Below are 27,887 nucleotides of genomic sequence, written 5' to 3' on the forward strand. Positions count from 1 at the left end.
TGAGGGGTTTGTTGGTTCAGCAGAGGGAGAAGCAGGGTGCTGGGGCTGTCCTGGAGCTCCAGCAGATCTGCTCCATTGACCAAACCTGGCCTGGAATGCCAGGAAATTGCAATTTCCCAGGGGTGGAATTCTGTGGTGGTGTTCACAGGGGTCCCAGGACGAGGGAAGAGACGAGAATCTGACTCCGTGTTTCAGAAGGCTGATTGATTATTTTATGATATATTAAAATGATATATTAAAACTATACTAAAAGGATAGAAGAAAGGATTTCATCAGAAAGCTGGCAAGGAAAGGAGTGGAATGATAATAAAATCTTGTGACTGACCAGAGAGTCTGAGACAGCTGGGCTGTGATTGGCCATTAATTAGAAACAACCCCATGAGCCCAATCCCAGATGTACCTCTTGCACTCCACAGCAGCAGATAATTTTGTTTTTCTTTTCCTCTGAGGCCTCTCAGCTTCTCAGGAGAAAAATCCCGGCAAAGGGATTTTTCAGAAAACATGGCGGCTGCAGAATTCCAGTGGGACGCTGTGTTTTCAGCAGGAATTCTCTGTCCCCCCTCTTGCAGAAGCTCACCCTGAGGCACCTGAACAGCAACCAGTGCCTGGCGGAGCCGTCGGACGAGGACCGGCTGGTGCCCACCGTGCGCGACTGCGGCGGCGGCCGCGCCCAGCAGTGGCTGCTGCGCAACATGACCCTGCCGGCGTGATTCCCACCGCATCCCGCTGCTCCCGCCGCTCCCGGCAGGGCCCGGCCCGCTCCCGGCCCCGGCAGAGTCACCGGGGGGCTCCTGGGGCCGCCCTGCCCTTGGGACTCTCCAGGGGATCCAGGATCTGCTGGGGCCAACGGCAGCGGGCTCCAGGCCCCAGAGGCAGCAGCTGGCCCTGGAGAAGCTGGGATAGGGAGGTGTCACTGTCACTGCAGAGATTCCAGAGCCAGCAGCTGACCTGGGAGAAGGTGGGATAGGGAGTTGTCACTGTCACTGCAGAGATTCCAGAGGTATCAGCTGACCTTGGAGAAGGTGGGATAGGGAGTTGTCACTGTCACTCCAGAGATTCCAGAGGTATCAGCTGACCTGGGAGGAGTTGGGATATGGAGGCGTTGCTGTTACTCCAGAGATTCCAGAGACATCATCTGACCTTGGAGAAGTCAGGATAGGGATGTTTTGCTGTCACTCCACAGGCACCAGTTGACCTTGGAGAAGTTGGGATATGGAGGTGTCACTGTCACTCCAGAGATTCCAGAGACATCATCTGAGCTTGGAGAAGTCGGGATAGGGAGGTTTTGCTGTCACTCCACAGGCACCAGTTGACCTTGGAGAAGGTGGGATATGGAGGCGTTGCTGTTACTCCAGAGGCATCATCTGACCTTGGAGAAGTTGGGATAGGGAGGTGTCACTGTCACTCCAGAGATTCCAGAGCCAGAAGCTGACCTTGGAGAAGTCGGGATAGGGAGGTTTTGCTGTCACTCCACAGGCACCAGTTGACCTTGGAGAAGGTGGGGTATGGAGGCGTTGCTGTCACTCCAGAGATTCCAGAGGCACCAGTTGATCTTGGAGAAGGTGGGATATGGAGGTGTCACTGTCACTCCAGAGATTCCAGAGGCACCAGTTGATCTTGGAGAAGTTGGGATATGGAGGTGTCACTGTCACTCCAGAGATTCCAGAGGCACCTTGGAGAAGCTGGGGTATGGAGGTGTCACTGTCCCACGTCACCACGGAGAGGTGGCCCAGCCTGAGGGCCCTGTGGCACCAGCTGGCACTGGGAGCCATCCGGGGAGGTGTGGTCCGAGCTGCTGGGATGTGCTGGGCTCTCCTGGAGGAAATCCTGGGGGATCTCGGGTGTTCTCTCGTGCCCAGTGGGATTTGACAGCACCAGAGCTTCCTGGGTTGTGCTGGGATAAAACAGGACCCAGCGTTGGGAAAACCAGGCCAAGAGTGCACCTCAGCAGGAATTCCAAGAGATGAGGCGGCAGGAGACACGCGGATGCCGAGGGGAAGGAGTGACACCCGTGGGACCTCAGGGTGGCATGGGGGGAGCTGTCCCCTCCTTCCATGGGAATGGAGCTGGACCTGGGGCTCGGGGGACACCTGGAAGGACCAAAACTGAGACCTCTGGAGCTCGGAGGGTCTCCATCCCTCCATCCCAACACATCCATGAGTCCCTGCATCCCAGCTCTGTCCCCGGATCCGCTCCCAGCTCTGCCTCCAGGCGTTCCCTGGAATCACAGGGGCTCCTTTCTGGTTTCAGGAATTTGGGGGCTCAGTCCTTGCGTGGGTGTGGCTGTTCCCAAAGCGCTGCTGGCCCTCAGAAGCTGCTCCCTGCTGGCATGTGGGGACAGGGACATTCCTGTGGGAGCCACCCCAAATGCGGCTGTGGCCCTCTGGGCTGGGATTTTGGGAATTCTCACTGCCCAGAGGGTTCAGGAGACTGAAATCCCAGGGATCCCAGCACGGGTAAGTGGGGAAATGTTTCCCAGGATTTCCCTCACAATTCCCCAGAAATCTCTGTAAATGCACTGGGTCATTAAAAATGCTGGTATTTTCTGTATCTGCTCTGCTGGTTCTGGATTCATCTGGGGTTTATGGATGGTGTAAATGACAGAGGAGATTTGCTGGACACTGAGCATTAAAGGGGAAGCAGGAAGGGAGTTCAGCTGGGACAGGGATTGCTGGGCATCCATGGAGCTGGAATATCCTGGATTAACTTGTATTGCGGTTCATCTCTAGCCTCCTGCTCATCCTCCAAAAATACAAAATGTGGTTTAAAAATCCCCCAGAAAAGGCGGAGGATTTGTTCTGCTTCGTAAAAAGAGCAGGAAAACGTCAGGATGAAGTTTAAACAGGAATTTCCATGCAAGAGGAATCCGTTATTTGTTTCACCTCCTTCCCGAGGGCTTTGGCCACAGCGCAGCCCTGGGTGGGTTCTGGGGTGGGAAGGAGGAGGTGGGGAACGTGCTGGGGACAGGGACAGGGCGGTGTCACCTCCCTGTGGAGCACCCCTGGCTCCAGAGGGGGACAGCTCCACACTCCCAACAAACGCTGCCCTGTCCCTTCCCAAGGCTCCTTGACATCAGAGCCGGAGCTGTTTACAAAACCAGGATTTTATAAATAGAATTTCTATATTAATACATAATTCTGTAATTCATCCTACACTGCTGCAGTGCCCTTCAATCAACCAAATCACAAAAGGACTAATTAACGACTCATTTAATGAGATTCCCCACATCCAGAGTTGCTTCCTTGTCCAAAAACCATGGAAAAACCCCAACTAAAATCCCTTTTCTCAGTAATTCCCTGCTCCAGGTTGTCCCTGCAGGTGTCTGGGGGGTTGGAGCTGCAGGTGACACCAAACCCTGGTGCGGCCCAGCCTCCCCTGCCGGTAATTAAAGCCTTTAGAGGTAATTAACTGTTCCTGTTAATGATGGGCTGCGGAGCCTGGGAATGAATCACCCAATAATCCCTTTGGGAGGGATGAATGCAGGCATGGAGGTATTTCCCCTTTTTTTTGGAATTTCTCAGAAATGTTAATAATTAGGATTGACAGAAAATTACAGAGAGGGAACCAACCTCCATCTCATTTCCCTGGAAATCTGATTTATCCTTTTTTTTTTTTTTTGGGCATTTATTTAAGGGATTTAGGGATTCATCCAGAGGGATATTAGGATATTTTTTAGGTCAGGAATATCCTGGTGCTGGTGCCATGACTGCCTGCTCCAACTCCCATTTCAAACTGGAAATGATTTTTCCAAGGAAAAACAGCAGGATCTGCCCTCAAATCCACATCCAAGCAGTGGGATTGGCAGAGACAGGTTTGGGAATGTATCTGTTCATTCAGGGGACACGTCATGAATTTCATAATTTCATTTGTCATCATCCCCACATATGCTAAAGCCTGGGAAAGCCTCCAGGTGCTGAAATCAGGGAATTGCAGGTAAGAAATGGAATTTCAGGGAAAGGAGCCCCAGAGGGAACTCCTGCCCAGGTGAGTTTAAATGGATCCAAACACAAACCTCGGGCCTGGGATGGGGAAGCTGGGATGGCAGCAGGCAGGGGACGGTTGGGTTTGTGGGATAATCGGCACAGGGAGGACGTGGAGCTGCTGGAGAGTCCAGAGGAGCCATGGGGCCAGGCTGGGAGAGCTGGGAATGCTCCCCTGGAGAAGGGAAGGCTCCAGGCAGAGCTCAGAGCCCCTGGCAGGGCCTGAAGGGGCTCCAGGAGAGCTGGAGAGGGACTGGGGACAATGGATGGAGGGACAGGAGCCAGGGAATGGCTCCCAGTGCCAGAGGGCAGGGATGGATGGGACACTGGGAATTGGGAATTCCTGGCTGGGCTGGGATTGCCAGAGCAGCTGGGGCTGCCCCTGGATCCCTGGCAGTGCCCAGGGCCAGGCTGGAGCAGCCTGGGATGGTGGAAATGTCCCTGCCATGGCAGGATCAGCTGGGAATTCCATCATTCCAGGGGAACAGCTCTGCCAGGGCTGCCTGGAGCAGCCTCCTGTCCCCAGGACCCTCTGGGTGACGCTGTTCCATGTCCACCACTCCTTTCCCACTGCCACTATTCCCTCATCCCACCCTGGCTGGCAGAACATGCTGGCAATGCTGGGAATCTGCTCATGCCCCTAAAAGCAAGGAGGATTTTAATTGCAGTAATTGCAGGGAATGGCTCCCCTTGGATTGTCACTGTCACATTGGGATGGATCACAGGGAATCTTTGCCCAATTCCAGCTCAGGGAGAGGCCTCTGGGAAAACAGGAGGGATGGAGGAAGGAGAAATAGGAGAGGGGAAGCTGGCAGGGCTGCTGGATCTATGAGCCAGGAGGGTTCTGGCAGCATGGCCAGAGTTTGGGATGAATTCCATGCAAAATTTCCTTTAATTGGGTGGGAAAATTAACAGGCATTGTGTCAATCACAGGAAAAAAGGCTGGGGAACAGGAGAAGTTGGGAATAGAAAACAGAAAAGTGAGAAACTGAATTAATTTTCTGGCAAAAAAAAAAAAAAAAAGCTGGAATAGAAATGCAGTGGCCAGAAAAAATCCTTGGGAATCTGTTCTGAGGAAGGTGAAGGGATAATGGTTAAAAAATGAGGTGTGGCTGGGCTTTATCCCATGGTCAAAGCTGCCGATCCAAGTTTTTTCTGGAGCTGCTGGCAGCAGTCCTGGAGCAGGAGTGGGTGAGGAGGACCCTTGGATCCAGCCTGGCCCTTTGGAGCATCAGCAGCCCCCTTCCCACCCAAACTGCTCCGTGATTCCCTGGATTTGTCCACATTTTGGGGCTGGTTTCCTGCTTCCCACCAGTCCTGGATCAGGGCTGAGCTCTGTGGCTTCTCTCAGGGGAATTCTTCCCGGGTGGAAGGGGCTGTGTCCCCTCTGTGTCCTGGCAGTGCTGCCTGGCTGCCGTGGGGATCTAAACAGCTCAAAAACTTAAAATCAAATGCAATGAAGGTAAAGATGGGATGGGATGGGATGGGATGGGATGGGATGGGATGGGATGGGATGGAATAGAATAGAATAGAATAGAATAGAATAGAATAGAATAGAATAGAATGAAGAATAAGAATTAAAATGGAATAGAAAACAAAAATAAATTAATAGAATGGAATGGAATGGAATAGAATAGAATAGAATAGAATAGAATAGAATAGAATAGAATAGAATAGAATAGAAGGAAGAATAAGAATTAAAATGGAATAGAAAACAAAAATAAATTATTGGAATGGAATGGAATGGAATGGAATGGAATGGAATAGAATAGAATAGAATAGAATAGAATAGAATAGAATAGAATAGAATAGAATAGAATAGAATAGAGTGCCCGACCTCCTCGGCCCCTCCTGGTTGGTTCTGTGGGAGCTGGAGCCGCTCCGAGGGAGGAGGAGGGATGGAGGCCCGGGGGAGGATGCTGGGGAGAGAGGAAGATGCGGAGGAGGAGGAGGATGATGCCGGGGGAAGTGAAAGATGCTGAGGATGAAGATGCGGCGCGCACCGAGGCTGCGGAGGGCGGGGGGGGCGCGGGGTCGCTGAGGCGCGCAGGGGCACGGGGGGTGCGGGCGGTGCGCGGGGCGGTGCGGGATCCAGGGGCGGTGCGCGGGGAGTGTCGCTGTGCGGGGCGGTGCGGAGGGCGGTGCGGGATCCAGGGGCGGTGCGCGGGGCGGTGCGCGGGGCGGTGCTCGGGGGGTGTCGCTGCGCGGGGCGGTGCCGCCCTGCCCGGGGCCGCTGCCGGCGGCTCCGCGTGGGAGGCGGCGGCGCCGGGCGGAGGCTCCGCGGCCGCGGCGCGGCGGGGCCGGGCGGGCTGCGCGGGGCTGCGCGGGGGTGCGGAGCTGAGCGGGGCTGCGCGGAGCTGCGCGGGTGTTGTGGCTGCGCGGATCTTGCCGGCTGCGCGGGGTGTCGGTGGCTGCGCGGATCTTGCCGGCTGAGCGGGGTGTTGTGGCTGCGCGGAGCTGTGCGGGTGTTGTGGCTGCGCGGGTGTTGTGGCTGCGCGGAGCTGCGCGGGTGTTGTGGCTGCGCGGGTGTTGTGGCTGCGCGGGTTTTGCCGGCTGTGCGGAGCTGCGCGGACCGTGCGGGCTGCGCGGCGCTGCGCGGGGCTGCGCGGAGCATGTCGGCGCTGCGGCGCAAGCTGGGCGATGAGTACCAGGTGGTGAGCACCTCGGCCAGCGGCGGAGGCCTCCCGCCCCCGCGCAGCGCCCCGCGCGGGAAGCGCCAGCGCTTCGTGGACAAGAACGGGCGCTGCAACGTGCAGCACGGCAACCTGGGCGGCGAGACCAGCCGCTACCTGTCCGACCTCTTCACCACGCTGGTGGACCTCAAGTGGCGCTGGAACCTGTTCATCTTCATCCTCACCTACACCGTGGCCTGGCTCTTCATGGCCTCCATGTGGTGGGTGATCGCCTACATGCGCGGGGACCTCAACAAGGCGCACGACGACAGCTACACCCCGTGCGTGGCCAACGTGTACAACTTCCCCTCCGCCTTCCTCTTCTTCATCGAGACCGAGGCCACCATCGGCTACGGCTACCGCTACATCACCGACAAGTGCCCCGAGGGCATCATCCTCTTCCTCTTCCAGTCCATCCTGGGCTCCATCGTGGACGCCTTCCTGATCGGCTGCATGTTCATCAAGATGTCCCAGCCCAAGAAGAGGGCGGAGACGCTGATGTTCAGCGAGCACGCCGCCATCTCCATGCGCGACGGAAAGCTCACGCTCATGTTCCGCGTGGGCAACCTCCGCAACAGCCACATGGTGTCCGCCCAGATCCGCTGCAAGCTGCTCAAGGTGGGTGCTCCCCGGGGACCGTGGGGAAATTCCCTCCTGGAAAGGCGCCCGGGGCAGTGGGGGAGTCCCCATCCCACGTGGAGGTGGCGCTTGGGGATGTGGGGGTCTTGGTAGTGCTGGGAATGGTTGGGGTGGTTGGACTCGATGGTCTTGGGTGGCTTTTCCAACCTCAGTAATTCCGTGGGGGCCCTGGCAGTGCTGGGCATGGTTGGGATGGTTGGACTTGGTGGCCTTGGAGGGCTTTTCCAAACTCAGTAATTCCGTGAGGGCCTTGGTAGTGCTGGGAATGGTTGGATTCCATGGTCCTGGGTGGCTTTTCCAACCTCAGTAATTCCATGGAGGCCCAGGTACTGCTGGGAATGATTGGATTCCATGGTCTTGGGGGGGCTTTTCCAACCTCAATAATTCTGTGAGGGCCCTGTCAGTGCTGGAAATGGTTGAATTCCATGGTCTTGGGTGGCTTTTCCAACCTCAATGATTTCATGGGTTCCCTGGCAGTGCTGGGAATTGTTGGATTCCTTGGTCTTGGGGGGGCTTTTCCAACCTCAGTAATTCCATGGAGGCCCAGGTACTGCTGGGAATGGTTGGATTCCATGGTCTTGGGGGGCTTTTCCAACCTCAGTAATTCTGTGAGGGTTTTGGCAGTGCTGGGTATGGTTGGACTCCGTGGTCCTGGGGGGCTTTTCCCACCTAAATTCCGTGGTTCTGTGACAGAACCGTGGCCCCACTGCCGCTTCCCCGGGGACATCCCACCCCGTCTCCGTGTCCCTTGGAGGTCCCTCGCTCCTGCCCGTGGCTGTCCCCTCGTCCCGGGGGCTTGGAGCAGCCCGGTCCATGGAATGTGGCCCTGTCTGTGGCCGGAGGTCGGACTGGATGATCCCAGATCGTGTTTTGGGTCCTGCCGCTGTCCCAGCATCCCTGCCCTGTTTTCCTGGCGCAGGGAACATCTCCCGGAGCCTCGGGCTGCGGGCTCAGCCATCAGCAGCGCATTCCCAACCTCCTCGGAGATAATTCCTACATTCAGCGCAGGATTGGGATGCGTATTTATAGATTCCTATAAAATGCTCCGTTTCCCTGACAAGGAAATCAAATCCTTTATAGCTCCGAGCCTTCCGTGAGCCGGGAAGGAGAAAGCTCCGGGCATAATCCAGAGCTTTTTGGGCAGGCTGAACTTTATTGACGTGAGCTCCAAGGAAAGCGGAGTGCCAGGGTTAAAGCTGGAGCATCCCTGGCCCCGGAGCATCCCTGGCCCGGAGGGCTGGGAGAGCCGGCGCTGGTCCGAGGCTCGCCCGGCGGCCGCGGATCCAGAGGGGATCGGGAATGGGAGTCGGGAATGGGGATGGGGATGGGGATGGAGCGGGTGGGAGGAAGGAGCCGGCTCGGGGGGGTTTGGTGCACGCGGAGCATCCTACAGGGACCCCCGGGAATCGGGATACCTGCAGGGGGCTGGGCAGGGAATGGGGAGTCCTGTCCTTGGGATGGGTGTCCTTCAGGGAATGGGGTGTCCTGCAAGGAATTGAGGTATCCTGTCCTTCGGGGCAATGTCCTCCAGGGAATAGGGTGTCCTGCAGGGAATGGGGTGTCCCGTCCTTGGGATGGGTGTCCTGTCCTTGGGGTGGGGTGTCCTGCAGGGAACGTGGGTGCTGTTTCCATTGGAAGGGTGTCCTGCAGGGATTTAGGATATCCTGCAGGGAATGGGAGTGTCCTGGTGGGATTTAGGATATCCTGGTGAGACTGGGGCTGTCCTGCAGGGATTTAGGATATCCTGTAGGGAATGGGGATGTCCTGTCCTTGGGATGAGTGTCCTGTGTCCTGTTCTCCCAGATCCCCGTGTCCTGTTCTCCCAAATCCCCGTGTCCTGTTCTCCCAGATCCCCGTGTCCTGTTCTCCCAAATCCCTGTTTCCTGTGTGATTTCCTGATCAGGACGGGCCCAGTGTTGGGGTCTCCTGAACCTTGAGGGAGTCTGTCCCTCAAAGAGGGAAAGAATTCCTAAAAATCTCCCCAAATAACCCTTTAATACCTTTAAAATGATGGAATATGATTTATAAATATTATAAATATTATTTTTAAATATTATTTATAAGGATAAATGTATAAAATAGCATTAAAACATAATAGCGTGGATTTATGTAATATGCAATCATAAATATTTATATTTAACAATATATAATTTATACAGTTTATTTTAAAGTATTTAATAATATGTAAATATATATTTGCATACTGTATCAATATATTTGAATAATTTCATATGTTTCAAGCTATAAAAGATCAAAAATGAGTAATTTCCAGTTCAGCATTTGAAAATTGCTCTTTTTTTTTTGGCTCTGGAAGTCCCAGAGGAGGAATTTTAAAAGATGGAGATTTAAACTTAGTGTGGCTCCAAAAGAATTGCCTGGATTTGAATTATGGGAGAAGAAAGGTTTGTGCTTGGAAGGGAAGCAGAGCCAGGCCAGGTCTCCTGGGGGAAAAAAAAAAGGAAGGGGGAAAAAATGGAAAAAGAGATAATTAGAAGGAAAAAATGGGGGAAGAGCAAAATAAAAGGGAAAAGTAAAATGAAAAAAGCAGGGGAAAGGAAAGTGGAAGGGAAAATAAGAGGAAAAATAAAATTAAAAAGGGGAAAAAGGGAAATAAAAGGAAAAAATCAAAGAAAAAAGGAAAATAAAAGGAATGGGAAAATAAAAGGGGGAAAGGGTAAAAAAAATACAAAAAAAATGTAATAAAAGAAAAAGGGAAGTAGAGGAGAAAGGGAAAATAAAAGGGACCCACAAGGGGGAGAATAAGAGGAAAACTAAAAAAATGGGGGAAAGGGAAAATAAAGGGAACAAATTAAAAGGAAATAAAAGGAAAAAAGGGAAAAGGAAAACAAAAAAGAAGGGGAAGGGGAGAAAAGGAAAAAGGGGGGGGGGGGAAGAAAACCAATAAATTGGAAAACAAGGAGGGAAAAGGAGGAACAAAGAGGAGCCAGGGGCTGCAGCAGGGAGAGCCAGGCCTGGCCGGTGTTCCCAGCTTTGGGGCACAGGGATGTGGAATTCAGGAATTCAGGAATTCCTCCCCAGAGCTCCTGCCAGGCTGGCTCCCACCTGTGCCAGGTGAGCTGCAGCCCCCGGGGTCAGGTCTCCTTTGGGAAGGGTTTTTGTTATGGAAAAGGTTCTTTTCCTGCAGAGCTGGGTGGAACTGGCAGTCCCAGTCCATAGGGGAAATATTCCTTCATTTTTCCTGCTGAGCTCAGGCCAGGAGCAAAACCAACCCCAAAGCCTCAAAGTGGGAAATCTGTGCCAAGCCTCTTTGGATGTAATAGGAGTTTTGGGATGGATTTTTGGGATCCGAAGGAGCTCGGATGTCACTCAGAATTCCTGAGCTTTTCCCCCCTCATCAGTTGGAGCAAAGGAGTCGCTCTGGGTTCATTCCTTAGCAAAACGTTCCCTCTGGAACTGCCTGGGGTTGGATTCTTCCCGGGGCTTGGGGAGGTGTAAAATTAAACTTGGTTTCTCTGGATTTGAGCTCTGGAATTCCATCTGAATTCCCTGGGAGCAGCTGGGAGTGTGTGACATCCCAGCTGGATCTGGGAACACCTGGATCCCTGCAGCTGTCCCACAGCAGGGCTGGGAGGGATGTGCTGGATCCCTGGGAATTCCAGGGACAGGGAGGGCAGCGCTGGTGCTGTGGGAATTTAACCTGCAGCTAGGAAAGGTATTTGCTAATATTCCTAATATTTCCTAATATTGGATATTAGGAAAGATTTATCCATGGAGAGGGAAAGGAAGGTCAGGCACTGGCACAGCTGTCCAGGGCAGGGGTGGGGCCCCATTCCTGCAGGGATTGCAGAGCCTGGGATGGAGCCCCATTCCTGCAGGGATTGAGGAACCTGGGATGCAGCCCCATTCCTGCAGGGATTGCAGAGCCTGGGATGGAGCCCCATTCCTGCAGGGATTGCAGAGCCTGGGATGGAGCCCCATTCCTGCAGGGATTGCAGAGCCTGGGATGGAGCCCCATTCCTGCAGGGATTGTGGAACCTGGGATGCAGCCCCATTCCTGCAGGGATTGCAGAGCCTGGGATGCAGCCCCATTCCTGCAGGGATTGAGGAACCTGGGATGGAGCCCCATTCCTGCAGGGATTGCAAAGCCTGGGATGGAGCCCCATTCCTGCAGGGATTGTAAAGCCTGGGATGTGGCACCTGGGGACCTGGGGCAGTGCTGGGAATGGTTGGGAATTGATCTTGGAGGCCTTTTCCAACCCGGCCTTTCTGGGATTGCACCATTTCCTTCCCTCCCCCTGAAGCTCACCCCATTCCCCCGGGCGTCCCCAAACTCCCGATTCCACCTGGTGAAATCCCAGAATCCTGGACTGCTCGGGCAGGAAGGGCTCTCGATCCCATCCCATGTGCAGGGACTCCCAGGCTGCCCCAAGCCCTGTCCGAGCTCCCCTGGGCACTCCCAGGAGCTCCAATGTCCCCTCCTTGTCCCCCGCAGTCCCGGCAGACCCCGGAGGGAGAATTCCTGCCCCTGGACCAGCTGGAGCTGGACGTGGGCTTCAGCACGGGGGCTGACCAGCTCTTCCTGGTGTCCCCCCTGACCATCTGCCACGTCATCGACTCCAAGAGCCCCTTCTACGACCTGTCCCAGCGCAGCATGCACACGGAGCAGTTCGAGATCGTCGTCATCCTCGAGGGCATCGTGGAGACCACGGGTGAGTGCGCCTGGCCTGGCTGGGGTTCCCTGCTGGACCCGCAGAACTCGGGGTTCCCGTGGCTCCTGGCATGGCTGGAGAGCTGGGAGGCAGCTGGAGCTGGGCTTTGCTGCAGAGGGGTTTTGGTGTTGGGCTGTCTCTCCAGGGCATGGATTTTGGCACTGGGGCTCTCTCCAGGGGGATGGATTTTGGTGCTGGGCTCTCTCCAGGGGAATGTATTTTGGGGCTCTCTCAAAGGAGATGGATTTTGGTGCTGAGGTCTCTCCAAGGGGATGGATTTTGGGGCTCTCTCCAAAGGGATGGATTTTGGCACTGGGGCTCTCTCCAGGGGGATGTATTTTGGGGCTCTCTCCAAGAGGATGGATTTTGGTGCTAGGGCTCTCTCCAAGGAGTTGGATTTTGGTGCTCTCTCCAGGGGATGGATTCTGGGGCTCTCTCCAAGGAGTTGGATTTTGGTGCTGGGCTCTCTCCAGGGGGATCGATTTTTGGGGTTCTCTCCAGGGTAATGAATTTTGGGGCTCTCTCCAGGGGGATGCATTTTGGCACTGGTGCTCTGTCCAAGAGGATGGATTTTGGGGCTCTCTCCAGAGGGATGGATTTTGGTGTTCTCTCCAAGAGGATGGATTTTGGGGCTCTCTCCAAGGAGATGGATTTTGGTGCTAGGGCTCTCTCCAAGGAGTTGGATTTTTTGCTCTCCAGGGGGATGGATTTTGGCACTGGGGCTCTCTCCAGGAGGATGGATTTTGATGTTCTCTCAAAGGAGATGGATTTTGGTGCTCTCTCCAGGGGATGGATTCTGGGGCTCTCTCCAAGGAGATGGATTTTGGTGCTGGGCTCTCTCCAGGGGGATGGATTTTTGGGATTCTCTCCAGGGTAATGAATTTTGGGGCTCTCTCCAGGGGGATGCATTTTGGCACTGGTGCTCTGTCCAAGAGGATGGATTTTGGGGCTCTCTCCAGAGGGATGGATTTTGGGTCTCTCTCCAAGGAGATGGATTTTGGTGCTCTCTCCAAGGAGATGGATTTTGGTGCTAGGGCTCTCTCTAAGGAGTTGGATTTTCGTGTTCTCTCAAAGGGGATGGATTTTGGAACTCTCTCAAAGGAGATGGATTCTGGGGCTCTCTCCAAGGAGATGGATTTTGGTGCTGGGCTCTCTCCAGGGGATGGATTTTTGGGGTTCTCTTCAGGGGATGGATTTTGGCACTGGGGTTCTCTCCAGGGTAATGAATTTTGGGACTCTCTCCAGGGGGATGCATTTTGGCACTGGTGCTCTCTCCAGGGGATGGATTTTGGTGCTGGTGCTCTGGGGATGGATTTTGGTGCTCTCTCCAAGGAGATGGATTTTTTTGCTCTCCAGGGGGATGGATTTTGGCACTGGGGCTCTCTTCAAGGTGATGGGTTTTGGGGCTCTCTCAAAGGAGATGGATTTTGGTGCTGAGGTCTCTCCAAGGGGATGGATTTTGGTGTTCTCTCCAAGGAGATGGATTTTGGGGCTCTCTCCAGGGGGATGGATTTCTGTGCTCTCCAAGGGGATGGATTTTGGGGCTCTCCCAGGATATGGGGTTGGGGATGTGGAGCTCCTGGCTGGGATGTGGTGCTCCTGCACTTCCCAGCTGCTGCCAGGCACAGGGAATGTCCAGGACAGGGAATGTCCAGGGTAGCTTTGATCCATTTGGGGCCGTGTTGTGGAGTCCCAGTGTTCCCACCCTGCTGCCCCAGGACAGGAGACCAGAGCCCAAAGAGAGGAAAGTGAACCCTCTGTATGCTTCCCTACAAACTCCTTGATATTCCTCTAAAAACTCCCTGATGTTTCCCTAAAACCCCCCAGACACTTCCCTAAAAACCCCAGATCTTTGCCTACCAACCCCCTGATAGTTCCCTAAAATCTCTTTGAAATTCCTCTAAAAACTCCTTGGTGTTTTCATAAAGACTCCCTGATGTCTCTATAAAAAATTCCTGACATTTCCCTGAAAAACTCCCTGATGTTTCCCTAAAAAACTGATATTTCTCAAAAAAAAATTCCTGATATTTCCATAAACCCCCCCTGATATTTCCCTAAAACTCCCTGAGATTTCCCCTGAACCGCCCTGATATTTCCCTGAAATTTTCCTGATACTTCCTTAAAACCCTCCTGGTATTTCCCTAAAAACTCCTTGATACTTCCCTAAAAAAAAAAAAACCCTGATATTTTCATAAAGACTTCCTGATATTTTCCCAGAACTCCTGGATACTTCCCTAAAAACTCTCTGATATTTCCCTATAAACTCCCTGACATTTCCCTAAATCCCCCTTGCACTTCCCTAAAGTCTCCTTGATATTTCCCTATAAACTCCCTGCTATTTCCCTAAAAATTTTGTGATATTGCCATAAAAATTCCCTGGAAAAGCTCATGGAAAACTTCCAGGCCTGACCTGCAGACCAGACCTTGTTTTAATTCCTCAAAAAATTAATTCCAAACAAAGCGAGGGAAGAAAAGCTCTTTTGTAAATAACTCTTGGAATTTTAAATTTTGTTTTGGGAAATATTATTAACCTGGAAATTATACAGGGAATGGGCAAAAAAAAAAAAAACAAACCCCCAAAAAAAGGCAATTTCTGAGTCTTTAAAGCATAACTGGGATAAGGTTCCAAATGTTGTGACCTACTTTTGGGAGCTGAGCTGAAAATTGGGCAAAATAGAGCAAAATGTGCTGGATCTGGATAACACAGGAGGGAACGAAAGGGTTGGGAAAATCTCCCAGAGGGAGCAAAGGGAGGAGGAGGAGGAGGAGGAGAGGGCAGGGCTGGGTTTGAGGGATGGGAGAGCTCATCCAGGGATGCTGGGGTTTTTAGGGAAGAGGGGACACCCCTGTGGGTTTAAACCCTGCAGAAATTCCAGATCCTCCTCTCGGTTCCAGGCTTTTCCCAGCAAATGCTGCATTTCCCCTCCCACCCTTCCCCTGGCAGCCCAAAGCTCTGGAAAAGCAGAGGTTTTCCTGTGGGAACGTGCAGTGATCCACGAGCAAACGCTGCCATCCTTGCATATAAATGGGCATTAAATATTGGGAATAACGGGATGCATTTTCTATGGGCCACATCCCTGGATGCCTCTGGGAAGGGAAAAATGGTATTAATTTGGGGATTTGGAGAGGTTGAGTGTGGTACTGGGAATGTGACCTGGAGTTGGGATGAAGGCCTGGAAGGATCAGCCTCAGCTTTGACAGGACCTGTAAAAAGCTTAAAAATTTACAAATCCCTTTTTTTTTTTTTTCTCTCTTTGTGGAATAATTTGGAGGGAATTCAGCTGGAACACCTTGTCCAGACCCTGCTGTGGGCAGGAAAGGTTGGAGCAGATGATCCATGAGGTCAGCCTGGCCTTGGTCACTTCAGGGGTGGGATAAGAGATGGGAATTAAAGGGAATTAAAGGCACTGGCAGGATCAGCATTCAGGGATGTGTTTCTCCCTCTCTATTTTACATTATTTATAATAATCAAGGATTTAGGAATCCAAATATCCATGGTTTGAGTTGGCTTTGCTGTGGATTTGGAGCCTCCAGGTTGGCTCCAGCAGGTGCTTGTCAGGAATTTTTTCCTGTTAACTTTCCTTCCTTTAATCATTGAAGGATCCTGTTTCCTTCCCATTCCCAGGTTGTTCCCATTCCATTCCTCCTTTAATCATATAAAGATCCTGTTTCCTTCCCATTTCCCAGGTTATTCCCATTCCATTCCTCCTTTAATCATGGAAGGATCCTGTTTCCTTCCCATTCCCAGGTTATCCCCATTCCATTCCTCCTTTAATCATGGAAGGATCCTGTTTCCTTCCCATTCCCAGGTTATCCCCATTCCATTCCTCCTTTAATCATGGAAGGATTCTGTTTCCTTCCCATTTCCCAGGTTATCCCCATTCCATTCCTCCTTTAATCATATAAAGATCCTGTTTCCTTCCCATTTCCCAGGTTATTCCCATTCCATTCCTGCTTTAATCATATAAAGATCCTGTTTCCTTCCTGTTTCCCAGGTCATTCCCATTCCATTCCTCCCCCATCTCCCTGTGCTGCAAATCCCTCCCAGATTACAGCCAGGGTCAGAAGTGCTGGGTGTTCTGGGTGTTTCTGCCTCCAATATTGACCATAAGCAGGGATTTAGGAATGGGAGTATCCATGCTTTGAGGCCCCTCTCTTTTCCTGTGGATTTGCAGCCTCCTGGTTGGCTCCAGCTTGGGAGGAGTTTTTTCCTTTCCCTGCTTTAATCCTTGCCTTTGATCAGCTCCAGCCCCGGGGGGTTTGGCCAATGAGGAAATATTCCCAATAAATCTGGGTGCAGAGGCACTGGAGGGGTTTGGGGAGATTCCTGCTGCTCAGTGCCACCTGCCCGATGGAAATTCCCATTTCTGACACGGGATCCAGACAGTTTCATCCTGCCTGGATGGAGCTCAGTGCAACTGGAATTTTGGGAAACATCCACATCCCTTCCTGCTGTCCTTACACTCGCTGGTCCCAGGCTTTGGGCTGTTGGGAGGAAAATATTTGGAGGAAAACATGTGGGAAGTGGATCCAGCCAATTCCTGCAGGGAGGAGGGGAGCTGGGAGCTCCTGATCCTTCCTGAATTCCCTGAGAGCTCCTGATCCTTACTGAAATTCCCTGAGAGCTCCTGAACCTTCCTGGCGTTCCCTGAGAGCTCCTGAACCTTCCTGAATTCCCTGAGAGCTCCTGATCCTTCCTGGACTTCCCTGAGAGCTCCTGATCCTTCCTGAATTCCCTGAGAGCTCCTGGTCCTTCCTGGAGTTCCTCCCTGGTTTAGGGAAGTGTCTCCTCTGGGATTTTTTAGGAGGGGTCCCGGCCCAGGATGGTGGAGGTGATTCCTTGGGATGGTTTGAACTAAAGGAGGGAATATTTAGATGGATATTGGGAAGGAAATCCTGGCTGGGAGGGTGGGGAGGGCTGGGCTGGAATTCCCAGAGCAGCTGTGAGATCCAGGGAAAGGGAAAGAAAAAAGGGAAAGGGAAAGAAAAAAGGGAAAGGGGGAATAAGGGTAAAGGAAGGGGAAGGGAAAGGGAAAAGGAAAAAGGGAAGAGGGAAAAGGAGCTCGCTGGGATCACCCACGGGCAAAGGGAGAAGGGAGCCCTGGATCCCTGGCAGTGCCCAAGGCCAGGCTGGAGCAGCCTGGGACAGTGGGAAGCGTTGGGGATGGGATGGGATGGGATGGGATGGGATGGGATGGGATGGGATGGGATGGGATGGGATGGGATAGGATGGGATGGGATGGGATGGGATGGGATGGGATAGGATGGGATGGGATGGGATGGGATGGGATGGGATGGGATTTTAGGTCCCTTCCAACCCAAACCATTCCATGGTTCCATGACCTCAAATTCCTGCATGGGGAGTGCCCTGAGTTCCTGCCAGCCCCCAGGAGCTGGAGGAGCCCCACTCTGCACTGGGATTGCTCCCAGGTTTTGGAGCCTTTCCCAGTGGAGATGCTCCAATGGAGCTGGTGACAATTCCTGAGGGTCAGTGCTGATCATTCCAGGGTTTTTTTGGATATCTCTTCCACCCCTACATTTTGGATATTTGGATATCCCATTCCACCCTACAATTACTAGGATAACCTGGAATTGGGAAGAACATCCCAAGGGTTTATTTTCCAAACCTTTTGTCCTCCTTTCCCATTGTTGGCATGGAGAATTGGAAGCTCCTTTGTCAGCAGAGCCTTCCTGGTGCTGTTCCTGTGCAGAATTTGACTTTCATCCTGGATTTTCCTGCTGGGATTTGCCTCTGGATGTGTTTGGGATTATGTAACCCTTTATAATTTTGTGTTATCCTGCAATTTATTGATAAGCTGCTAAAATTCCTGAAAAAATGAGCCATTAATAGGAATCTGAAGCAGACAAAGCCCTGCAGGAACGGTTTGTGCATCCGTTTTCCAAACCCATTAAATTTATTTTGGAAACCTCTTACCGTGATTTGCTGATTAAAGAACTCCAGAGCCTGCCAGGCTTTTTAATTAAAGAAATAGGGATGGCATCAAAGGCCTTTTCCTCTGGTTTTGCTTTTAAAAACATGAAAAAACTGGAATTCTGGAGCCACAGGAAGGGTTCTCTGAGATCCATGGGGGTGAGCTCAGAACGCAGCAGCTTGAGGGAACAAAGAGCTGGGACAGATCTGAAAATTACCAGGATTCTGATGATTCCATTGAAAATGGGATTTTTTTTTCTTGGATGTCTGTTCTGAGGGTCAGTGAGAAACCTCAATACAAATTCAGCAACTTTAAAGAACATAAAATATGGGAATTCTAGAATGGTTTGGGTTGGAAGGGACCTTTAAAGGTCAATTTATTTGTGGTTTTTAATCTTTCCATTCAGATTTTGGGATTTTTTTTTTGTGTGCGTTGGATGGGAGGGCGACAGGAAAAGAGGACTCAGCACTTCACATATTGACAGCAGCTTTGAAATTGCATTTATTTTATTTTAAACATTTTTAAGCCCAGCCTGAGCATGGTAAAATATCCCTTTAAAACTCTCAGGGCCGAACGCCCCTCAGATCTTTTCCCAGTGCTGCCGTTATAGGAAATCTGTCAGTGGAAAATCCAATATTTTTTGGTCATGTGGACAGACACGTTTGGCCCTGGCAGAGCTGGGATTTCCTGGGACTGGGACCTTCAGCTCCAGCTTCCCTCTGTCCCCCTGGAGCTGCTGGGCTGGGAAAGGGGGGAAAAGGGATTTTTACAGCTGAGGAAAAGGTGGAATGTGCTGGGGAAATGCAGGGAAGTGTTTGGTGGGAGAGGAGAGTTTGGAACAGCAAATCCCTGGTGTCAGTATAGGACACGAAACAACACAACGTGGACACGCTGCTCTTTTCAAGGCAAAAGGGACTTTTAAATTGCTGACTCCAACATTTACGGATTTCCAGAAGTGCCCGTGGGTTGGAGGGTGACAGTGGCACCTCTCCAATGACACTGGACAAACCAACAGCCCATCAGATTTCTCCTCCTCCATGAAAGAATCCAAAACAATGAGTTATTTACATAGAGTGTGTGAGAAAGTTCATGACAAGAATATAAACACCAGCAGGCTTAGAAAATCCTAAAGAATCCAAACACACCCTGGAGGTGTCCCGGGCCAGTCTGGAGCCCTGGGACAGTGGGAGGTGTCCCTGCCATGGCAGGGCTGGGATGGGGTGGGATTTTGGGTCCCTCCCAAGCCAGAGCAGCCTGGGAGCCTGGGATCCATCCCTTACATTACTTTTGTCTTGGGTGACGCTCCCTCCTCCTGCCTGAGGCAGCAATTCCCCAAATTTCCCTGCATCAGGCCTTCCTGCCCCCCTCTTCTTCTCCCTGAGATCTCTTTGGAGGCCCAGGAGAGAAAACTGGGAGTGATTTTCACCTGGAGCTGGGCAGGAGCTTCCCTCTTCCCTTTTCTTCCTTTTTCCCTTTTCTTCCCTTTTCCCTTTTTTTTTTTTTTTTTCCTTTTCTTTTTTTTTTCCTTTTTCCTTTTTCCTTTTTTTTCCTTTTTCCTTTTTTCCCCCTTTTTTCTCTTTTCCCTTTTTTCTCTTTTCCCTTTTTTCCCTCTTCCCTTTTCTTCCCTTTTTCCTTTTTTTTCCTTTTTCCTTTTTTCCCCTTTTTTCCCCTTTTTTCCCTTTTTTCCCTTTTTTCCTTTTCCCCCCTTTTCCCCCCTTTTCCCCCCTTTTCCCCCCTTTTCCCCCTTTTCCCCCTTTTCCCCCTTTTCCCCCTTTTCCCCCTTTCCCCCCTTTCCCCCCCTTTCCCCCCCTTTTCCCCCTTTTCCCCCCTTTTCCCCCTTTTCCCCCCTTTCCCCCCTTTCCCCCCTTTCCCCCCTTTCCCCCCTATTCCCCCTTCTTTCCCTTCTTTCCCTTTTCCCCTTTCACCTTCTCTTCCCTTTCCCCTTTTTTCCCTTTCCCTTTTTTCCCTTTTCTCCCTTTTCCCTTTTTTCCTTTCCCCCCTTTTTTCCTTTCCCTATTTTTCCTTTCCCTTTTTTCCCTTTTCCCTTTTTTCTCTTTTCCCTTTTTTTCCCTTTTCCCTTTTTTCCCTTTTCCCTTTTTTTTTTTTCCTTTCCCTTTTTTCCCTTTTTTCCCTTTTCCCTTTTTCCCCTTTTCCCCTTTTTCCCTTTCCCTCTCCCCGTGGATGATCCCTGCGAGCAGGGGCTGAGCCGAAATCGCGGCAGTCTCTGCCAAAATTCCCTGCTCACGCCTGATCAGGCAGGATTCCTTCTGCTCGAGCAGCCTCCTTGTGCTGAGCTGCTGCTCCCACAGCCTCTGGAGCTCCCTGTGGAGCCCCATTTTTCCAGGGATTGCTGTGGGAGGCTGAGCTGGAAATGATGATTTTGGGAGCACCAAAACTCCATCTCTGCTGCGGCTCTGCACCTGCTGCCAGGAGCTGGGGAGTAGAGCAGGAAAAGGGGAATATTCCAGCTCCTGCTGCGGCTGGAACGGGGGTTTGGGAATGCTGGGGTGGGAAAGGGGAAGGCAGAGGGCTGGAATTTGTCCTGGAGCGCTGGGATGTGGGGATGCTGCTGGCTGAATACAGCCCCAGACTGCTCCTCCTGGAGAAACTGATGGACAGATAAAACCCTCAGGGCTCCAGTGGGGCTGATTCACAGCATCCTGGAATGCCTTGGCATGGAAGGACTCAAATCCCATCCCATTCCATGGCCAGGGACACCTCCCACTATCCCAGGTCACCCAGCCTGGCCTTGGGCACTGCCAGGGATCCAGGGGCAGCCCCAGCTGCGCTGGGAATGTGTGCCAGGGCCTGTCCACCCTCCCAGCCAGGAATTCCTTCCCAATATCCCACCTAAATCTACCTAAATCCTTCCATTTGAAGCCATTCCCTCCTGTCCCTGTCCCTGAATCCTTCACTGTACTGCAATCCGAGCCATTTTTTCTCTGTAGCACCTCCTGCCCACTCCTTATTTACCTCCTGGATCCTCTGGCAGTGCAGCTTTCCCTGGATATTTGCCCTCAGTGAGTTATGGCTGCTGCTGCCAGAGGTTTTTGTCAGCAGCCCACGGGTCCCTGCTCAGTGTTTTTTATTTATTTATTGTTTCAGTGGCCTGCAGCAGCTCCGTGCCTCGGGCAGGTGTGCTGCTCCAGGAATGCCCAGCTGCCTTTTCCATGGATACCTGTTCCTTGGCCTGGATATTCTGCTGTTTGTTATTCTTTATTTCCAGCTCTGCACAACGGGGGGGAGGGTGTTAAATATTAAATATTCCAGCTCCCTCCCACCTCCTCCTCACAGGCTCGCTCTCCTGAGGGATCCTGGCTTGGGAATGACCTTGAGCTGCTCCAGGGGAGGTTTGGGTTGGATATTTGGGAACATTTCTTCACGGGTAGGGCTGTCCAGGCCTGGCACACAGTCCCCATCCCTGGGGGGGTTTCACAGCTCCCTGCACATGGCACCGGGGACAGGGGCAGTGCTGGGGAAGGTTGGGCTCAATGCTCTGAGAGGCTTTTCCAGCCTAAACCCTTCTGGAACTCCACAATTCCAGCTGAACTGGCCTTCCCAGGGCACTTGGTGCAATCCCTGAGCAGCCATGCTCAGTGTCTCCTTTTGGAAAGGCACAGACCCCCGAGCTCTCTTCCAGGTTAACTCTGGGTTTCTTCTGCCTTTTGAGGGTTTGGAACCCCTGGAATTCTCTGGGGAACAGGATGTGCTGTGGGGCAAGGAGCACAGGAAACTCCCTGCAGGGGTGGGGGCTCCACCTGAGCACCTTTTCCTGCAGGAATCGCCCCAAAATCCACCCTGAGCTGCCCTGGGCCAGCCTGAGGCCGTTCCCTCTGCTCCTGTCCCTGTTCCCTGGGAGCAGAGCCCGACCCCCCCGGCTGTGCCCTCCTGGCAGGGAATTCCAGAGAGGGAAAAGATCCCTGGGGATCCTCCTTGGCTCCAGCCTGAGCCCCTGCCCAGCTCCCTCAGGGATTCTGCAGCCCCTGCCCAGCTCCCTCAGGGATTCTGCAGCCCCTGCCCAGCTCCCTCAGGGATTCTGCAGCCCCTTCCCAGCCCCATTTCCCCTCCAGTCCCTCTCTCCCATCCCACCCCAGCCCTTTCTGGGGGCTCATCCTAAGGGAAGAACCCAAGCCTGGCCTTGTTGTTTTCCCAGTCTGACACTTTGCAGCCAGGTTTGTCCCAGCTGGGCACTCCCAGTTTACAGGTGACATAAACCAGTTGTAGTTCAGGCCTTGCTTGGTGCCGGCTGTTGGTTCTTGGGGTGATTTGAAGGTGAGGTTTAAGAGGAAAGTGCTGGTTTAGCTGCTGGTGTGTTACACAATCCAGGCTGCACCGAGGCTGCTGTGAGCTCAGTGATGATAAAAGTGGTTGGCAGGAGAAGGGGGAGAGGCCTGGCGTGGGTAAAACGCTGGGACATTCCAGGACAGTCATCAAAAACGTCAGGAGGAATTGGGAATTCATGGAGGGGAAAGCTGTGCTCGGGCTGGAGAGAGCCTGGAGGGCTAGGGGCTGCCTCTGCCTCCCTTCCCTGTGCTCCAGGCTGGTTTTGGGGGTTTTGTGGGGGTTTGTGGGGTTTGGGGAGCAGGGGCAGCAGCCCTGCCCACTACTGGCTGATCCTTCCTGGGGAATGGAGACAGAGCCTGCCTGTCACAGGCATCTTTTATGGAAAATCCTTTCCTTAGGATTTTTCCTCCTGAGCAGCTGAGAGGCCTCAGGAACAAAATGTACCCAATGGTTATCTGCTGCTGTGGAATGCAACAGGTGCATCTGGGATTGGGCTCATGGGGTTGTTGCTAATTAATGGCCAATCACAGCCCAGCTGGCTCAGACTCGCTGAGCCACAAGCCTTTGTGATCATTCCTTTCTATTCTTAGCCAGCCTTCTGATGAAATCCTTTCTTCTATTCTTTTAGTATAGTTTTTAATATAATATATATCATAAAATAACCAATCAGCCTTCTGAAACATGGAGTCAGATCCTCATCTCTTCCCTCATCCTGAGACCCCTGGGAACACCACCACAGCTGCCCCTTTTTATTGAGCTCTGAGTGCCCTTGGAGGCAGCCAGGGGAGATCATCATGTGCTGTGCCCTGAGTGCATCTGGGAGCCCAAACCAAGCCCATTATTGACCTTAGTGACAGGGCTCCAAAGGTTTGGAGCTGTCTGTGCCATTCCAGCACCGGGAGAGGCTCTGGCGATGCTGGGAACAGCTCCATCCTCTAATGGCAATATTTATTACAGGCTCCTTGTCCTTGCTTTCCAACCTTAGTGACTCTCTGCAGCTCCTGAGCAAATCCCAGAGCTCCCAGCAGGGCAGGCTCAGCCCCTGTGCTGGGGATGAACCCCAAATCTGGATTTCACACCCAGTCTGGGATGGGGCTCCAGGAGCAGGGCACTGGATCAGGTGTCCGGGTGCCTCTGGAGTCAGGGACCTGCAGGAAAGGGGGGGTTCTGCCCCTCTGCCCCTGTGCTCAGGTGAGAGCGCACCTGCAGAGCTGCCCCAGCCCTGGGCTCCCACAGCAGAGGGACCTGGAGCTGCTGCAGGGCTGGAGCCCCTCTGCTCTGGAGCCAGGCTGGGAGAGCTGGGAATGCTCCCCTGGAGAAGGGAAGGCTCCAGGCAGAGCTCAGAGCCCCTGGCAGGGCCTGAAGGGGCTCCAGGAGAGCTGCAGAGGGACTGGGGACAAGGGATGGAGGGACAGGAGCCAGGGAATGGCTCCCAGTGCCAGAGGGCAGGGATGGATGGGACATTGGGAATTGGGAATTCCTGGCTGGGAGTGAGGAGAGGCCCTGGCACAGGTGCCCAGGGAAGCTGTGGCTGCCCCTGCATTCAGCACTGACAGGATTAAAAAAAAAAAAACCAACAACAAGGAAACAAACATTTGTGCCCCCAGACAGGCAAATGCTCCATGGAGTCAATTTTATGCAGAGATTTATTGGCTGTGGTCAGCCCTCACCTGTGTGAGTGCAGCCCGGGCTGGAATCACCCTGTGCTTACCCAGCCCCTGGATCTGCTCTGTGCCTCTGCCCTGCCCCTCCTGCTGGAATTCCTGCTGTTGTTATGCATTTATTCCATTTATTGCCTGCAAGGATTCGTTCTGCTCAGGCTTTGTCAGAAGGGATAATGATTCAAGGAGCCACTGTGTGACAAGGACAAGAGGGAATGGCTTTTAACTGCAGGATTTGGGGGGGGGAATTAGGTGGGATATTGGGAAGGAATTCCTGGCTGGGAGGGTGGGGAGGCCCTGACACACATTCCCAGAGCAGCTGGGGCTGCCCCTGGAAGTGTCCAAGGCCAGGCTGGAGCACCCTGGGACAATGGGAGGTGTCCGGAGGTGGATGGGATGGGATGGGATGGGATTTAGGGTTCCTTCCCAACCCATACCATGTTCTGGGATGGGTGGCAGTGATGACTTCGGGCTGCTGAGAGGTCCCACAGCTGCTCTGGGGTGAGTCAGGCAGCCCAATCCCCTCAGGAATCACCTCCTGCTGCTGCTGCACTGGGGAAAGCTGAGCCCGAGGTGCAGAGATGAATGAATGGAGCAGCAATGTTCCTGCTGAGGTTTCCTCTGCTCGTTAAGATATTGATCTGTGGCTGCAGGCCCTCCCCCGGGCCACAGCTCCGGGATAAATAACCCGGGACAGGCGGCACTGATTGTGATGTAGGAGCTGGGCCGGCTCTGTGGCCCAGGGAGGGGTCTCTCCATCCTCCTGCTCTCTGTGCCCCGGGTTTGGCTCCCCAGCCGCTGGAGTTGGGCATGTGTGGGGCTGGCCGTGGCTTCTGGATGTTTTTTGGATCGCTGTAAGTAAGAATAAGAATGTTTAGATTGTTAGAAATAGAAATGTTTAAATTGAAAATATGTTGTGAGTGCAAGGGTAACAAAGATCAGGGAATCAGGATCATGGGTTGGGTTGGAAGGGACCTAAAACCCATCCAATGCCACCCCTGCCATGGCAGGGACACCTCCCACTGCCCCAGGTGCTCCAGCCCCAGGGTCCAGCCTGGCCTGGGGCACTGCCAGGGATGCAGGGGCAGCCCCAGCTGCTCTGGGAATCCCAGCCCAGGATCCCTGTGAGTGATCCATCCCTTTTCCATCCCTTTTCCCTTTTTATCCCACAGCATTACTCTGCCCATCTTTTTCCCCGTGGTGCTGAGCACATTCCCCGTATCCCTCTGGAGCCTTTGCTGCTCCTCCTCGTGCTGCAGACACTTTAAATTCCCGGGGCAGGGAGCTGGGGGTGGGATTTCCCCCAGTGGAACATTGCTGACTCCGTGTTCAGAGCTCTGTGTGATGGACGAGCTGGCATTTATATTGAATATTGCCCACGATTTCCCTGCCCGTGCCTGCTGCTCAGCAGCCAGACCCGAGCAGGGCTGGGAAAATAGGAAAAAATCGTGGAAAATAGGAAAAATTCATGGAAAACTCGGAAAAAATTCAGGGAGTGCTTTGTGTCAAGGACTTCAGCCAGAAAAAAAAAAAAGGGGGGGATTTTGCCTTTTATTTTATTTTTTTTTTTTTTAACTGGAAGAGGTTAAGAATTTAAAAGCTGCACGAAAAACATGCCTGGAGTTGTGGCCTGGTCCATGATGGCTGTGAAAGCATCCCAGATTTGCACTGTAGGTGGGATATTGGGAAGGAATTCCTGGCTCTGAGGATGCTGGAGCCCTGGAATAGAATTCCCAGGGAAGCTGTGGCTGCCCCTGGATCCCTGGAATTGTCCAAAGCTGGGCCGGAGCAGCCTGGGAGGATGGGAGGTGTCCCTGCCGTGGCGGGGGTGGCCTGGGATGGGATTTGGGGTCCCTCCCCACGCTGGGGTTGATGTCCGTGTGTCTGTACTGCCCCGGTGGGAAGGTGTCTGCAGGAGCAGCGCTTGGGGAATGCATTCCCTGGCTGCTGGGGCGCTGAGGCAGCAGCTGAGCTCACCTGGTAATTAATTCATCAGCAGAACTGCCTGGAATTAGAGCCGTGCTCTGAGAGAGGCTCCTAATTGGGAGTTAATGGCTCATTAGTGCTGAGCAGATCAGCCTGAGCACCCCGACAACACAAACAAAGCAATTAATGATGTTCAGGGAGTGGGCTCCACCCTGGCAGCGCCGCTGCTGGCCCCGGGAGCACCGAGGTGGGGCTGGGCTCTGGGGGTGCTGCTGCCGAGGGAATTCCCTTTGCAATGCCCTTTGGATCGCCCTTTGGGGCTGTGGGAGAGCTGGGATGGTGCCGTGGGGTGGCTCTGGCTTCCTGCTTTGGGGCTTGTTCAGCCCAAACTGGCACCTGGGAATGATGAGGTAGGGAAAAGATGGGGAAATGAGCAGCAGGGGCTCCTACTCGGAAAGCTTTAAGAATGGAAATCACGGAATTTCAGGCTGGGTTGGGTGGGAAGGGATCTTAGAGCCCATCCCAGCCCACCCCTGACCCTTCCCACTATCCCAGGGTGCTCCAAGTGCTGTCCAGCCTGGCCTTGGACACTTGCAGAGAGGAAAAGGGGCTCCAGGAGAGCTGGAGAGGGACCTGGGACAAGAAGGGACAGGAGCCAGGGAATGGCTCCCAGTGCCAGAGGGCAGGGATGGGTGGGACACTGGGAATTGGGAATTCCTGGCTGGGAGGTGGGGATGCCCTGGCACAGGTGATTCCATGGGTGGCCCTGGATCCCTGGCAGTGTCCAGGGCCAGGCTGGAGCAGCCTGGGACAGTGGGAGGTGGCCCTGCCACGGCAGGGCTGGAATGGGATGGGGTTTAAGGTCCCTTCTCACCCAAACCAGGCTGGGACCCTGTGAAGGTGTGGCAGCACCTCTGCAGCCCAGCAGGATTTTTCCTGGAAGCAAAGCAGGGCCCTGACATGTGGGATGGGAAAAGGCAAAGAGCCCTAGCCAGAACTGCCAGTGTCATAAACACCAAACGCTTCTGAAACCTGCAGGAAATAAAAGGAATCGTTTTCCCTAAAATGGCAAAAATGCTCCAGACTTGGAGGCTTTTAAGCCAGCCTGGGGAGAGCTAAATCAGCACGATGGGGATGGCAGGCAAGGCTGGGATGTAAAATTAGAAACCCCTGGCAGGCATGTGGGTATTTGTGCAGCTCGGGCTGGGATGTGGCAGATTGATCCTCCTGGGAATAACGAGCTGCTGGATGGTATCACATCCCCGGGATGGGGACCCTAATGAATGCAGGGTTTGGGATCAGATTGATCCTCCTGGGAATAACGAGCTGCTGGATTTTATCTCATCCCTGGGGATGGGGGCCCTCATGAATGCAGGGTGGGTTTGGGATCAGATTGATCCTCCTGGGAATAATGAGCTGCTGGATGGTATCACATCCCCGGGATGGAGGCCCTAATGAATGCAGGGTTTGGGATCAGATTGATCCTCCTGGGAATAATGAGCTGCTGGATTTTATCTCATCCCCAGGATGGGGGCCCTCATGAATGCAGGGTTTGGGATCAGATTGATCCTCCTGGGAATAATGAGCTGCTGGATGGTATCACATCCCTGGGATGGGGACCCTAATGAATGCAGGGTTTGGGATCAGATTGATCCTCCTGGGAATAATGAGCTGCTGGATGGTATCACATCCCCAGGAATGGGGGCCCTAATGAATGCAGGGTGGGTTTAGGATCAGATTGATCCTCCTGGGAATAAGGAGCTGCTGGATGGTATCACATCCCCGGGATGGGGGCCCTAATGAATGCAGGGTTTGGGATCAGATTGATCCTCCTGGGAATAACGAGCTGCTGGATGGTATCACATCCCTGGGATGGGGGCCCTCATTAACCCCCTGACTGCAGGCTGGGGTTGGGATCGCTTCCCTCTCTCCCTCCCTCCTGCAGGAAACGATCTCCCTGTGCCACCCTGGGATCTGAACCACGGGGTTCAGCAGCACCCAGCCCCTCTGAGCCTCCCCTTCCTCTGCTGCAAGAGGTGTAGGGCCTGTGGGATTCTCAAATCCTTGGATTTGGGATCCTTGGATCCCAGGATCCTTGTCCCAGGTGTTCTGGGATGTGGGC

General features: G+C 53.1%; 2 protein-coding genes across 3 annotated transcripts in view; both read left to right on the plus strand.

Annotated features, from left to right (window-relative positions):
* The window catches only part of GALNT13 (polypeptide N-acetylgalactosaminyltransferase 13), a 50,048-nt gene extending 47,498 nt beyond the window's left edge, over positions 1 to 2,550 (plus strand). The window contains exons 13-14 of one of the 2 annotated variants that reach the window (XM_036386518.2): positions 570 to 726; positions 757 to 2,550. In XM_036386518.2, coding sequence (XP_036242411.1) covers positions 570 to 710 — 141 coding nt within the window. In that variant the 3' untranslated portion in view covers positions 711 to 726; positions 757 to 2,550. Of the gene's footprint in view, positions 1 to 569 lie in introns of both variants that reach the window. The other variant, XM_036386516.2, reaches the window with a different exon arrangement.
* A 3,741-nt stretch (positions 2,551 to 6,291) lies between these two features.
* The window catches only part of KCNJ3 (potassium inwardly rectifying channel subfamily J member 3), a 35,891-nt gene continuing 14,295 nt past the window's right edge, over positions 6,292 to 27,887 (plus strand). The window contains exons 1-2 of the mRNA XM_036386800.2: positions 6,292 to 7,270; positions 11,745 to 11,961. Of these exons, the coding sequence (XP_036242693.1) occupies positions 6,593 to 7,270; positions 11,745 to 11,961 (895 nt within the window). The 5' untranslated portion in view covers positions 6,292 to 6,592. The remainder of the gene's footprint in view (positions 7,271 to 11,744; positions 11,962 to 27,887) is intronic.

Source organism: Molothrus ater, chromosome 7 (assembly GCF_012460135.2).
Source record: "Molothrus ater isolate BHLD 08-10-18 breed brown headed cowbird chromosome 7, BPBGC_Mater_1.1, whole genome shotgun sequence".
In the NCBI taxonomy this organism is placed as follows: domain Eukaryota; kingdom Metazoa; phylum Chordata; class Aves; order Passeriformes; family Icteridae; genus Molothrus; species Molothrus ater.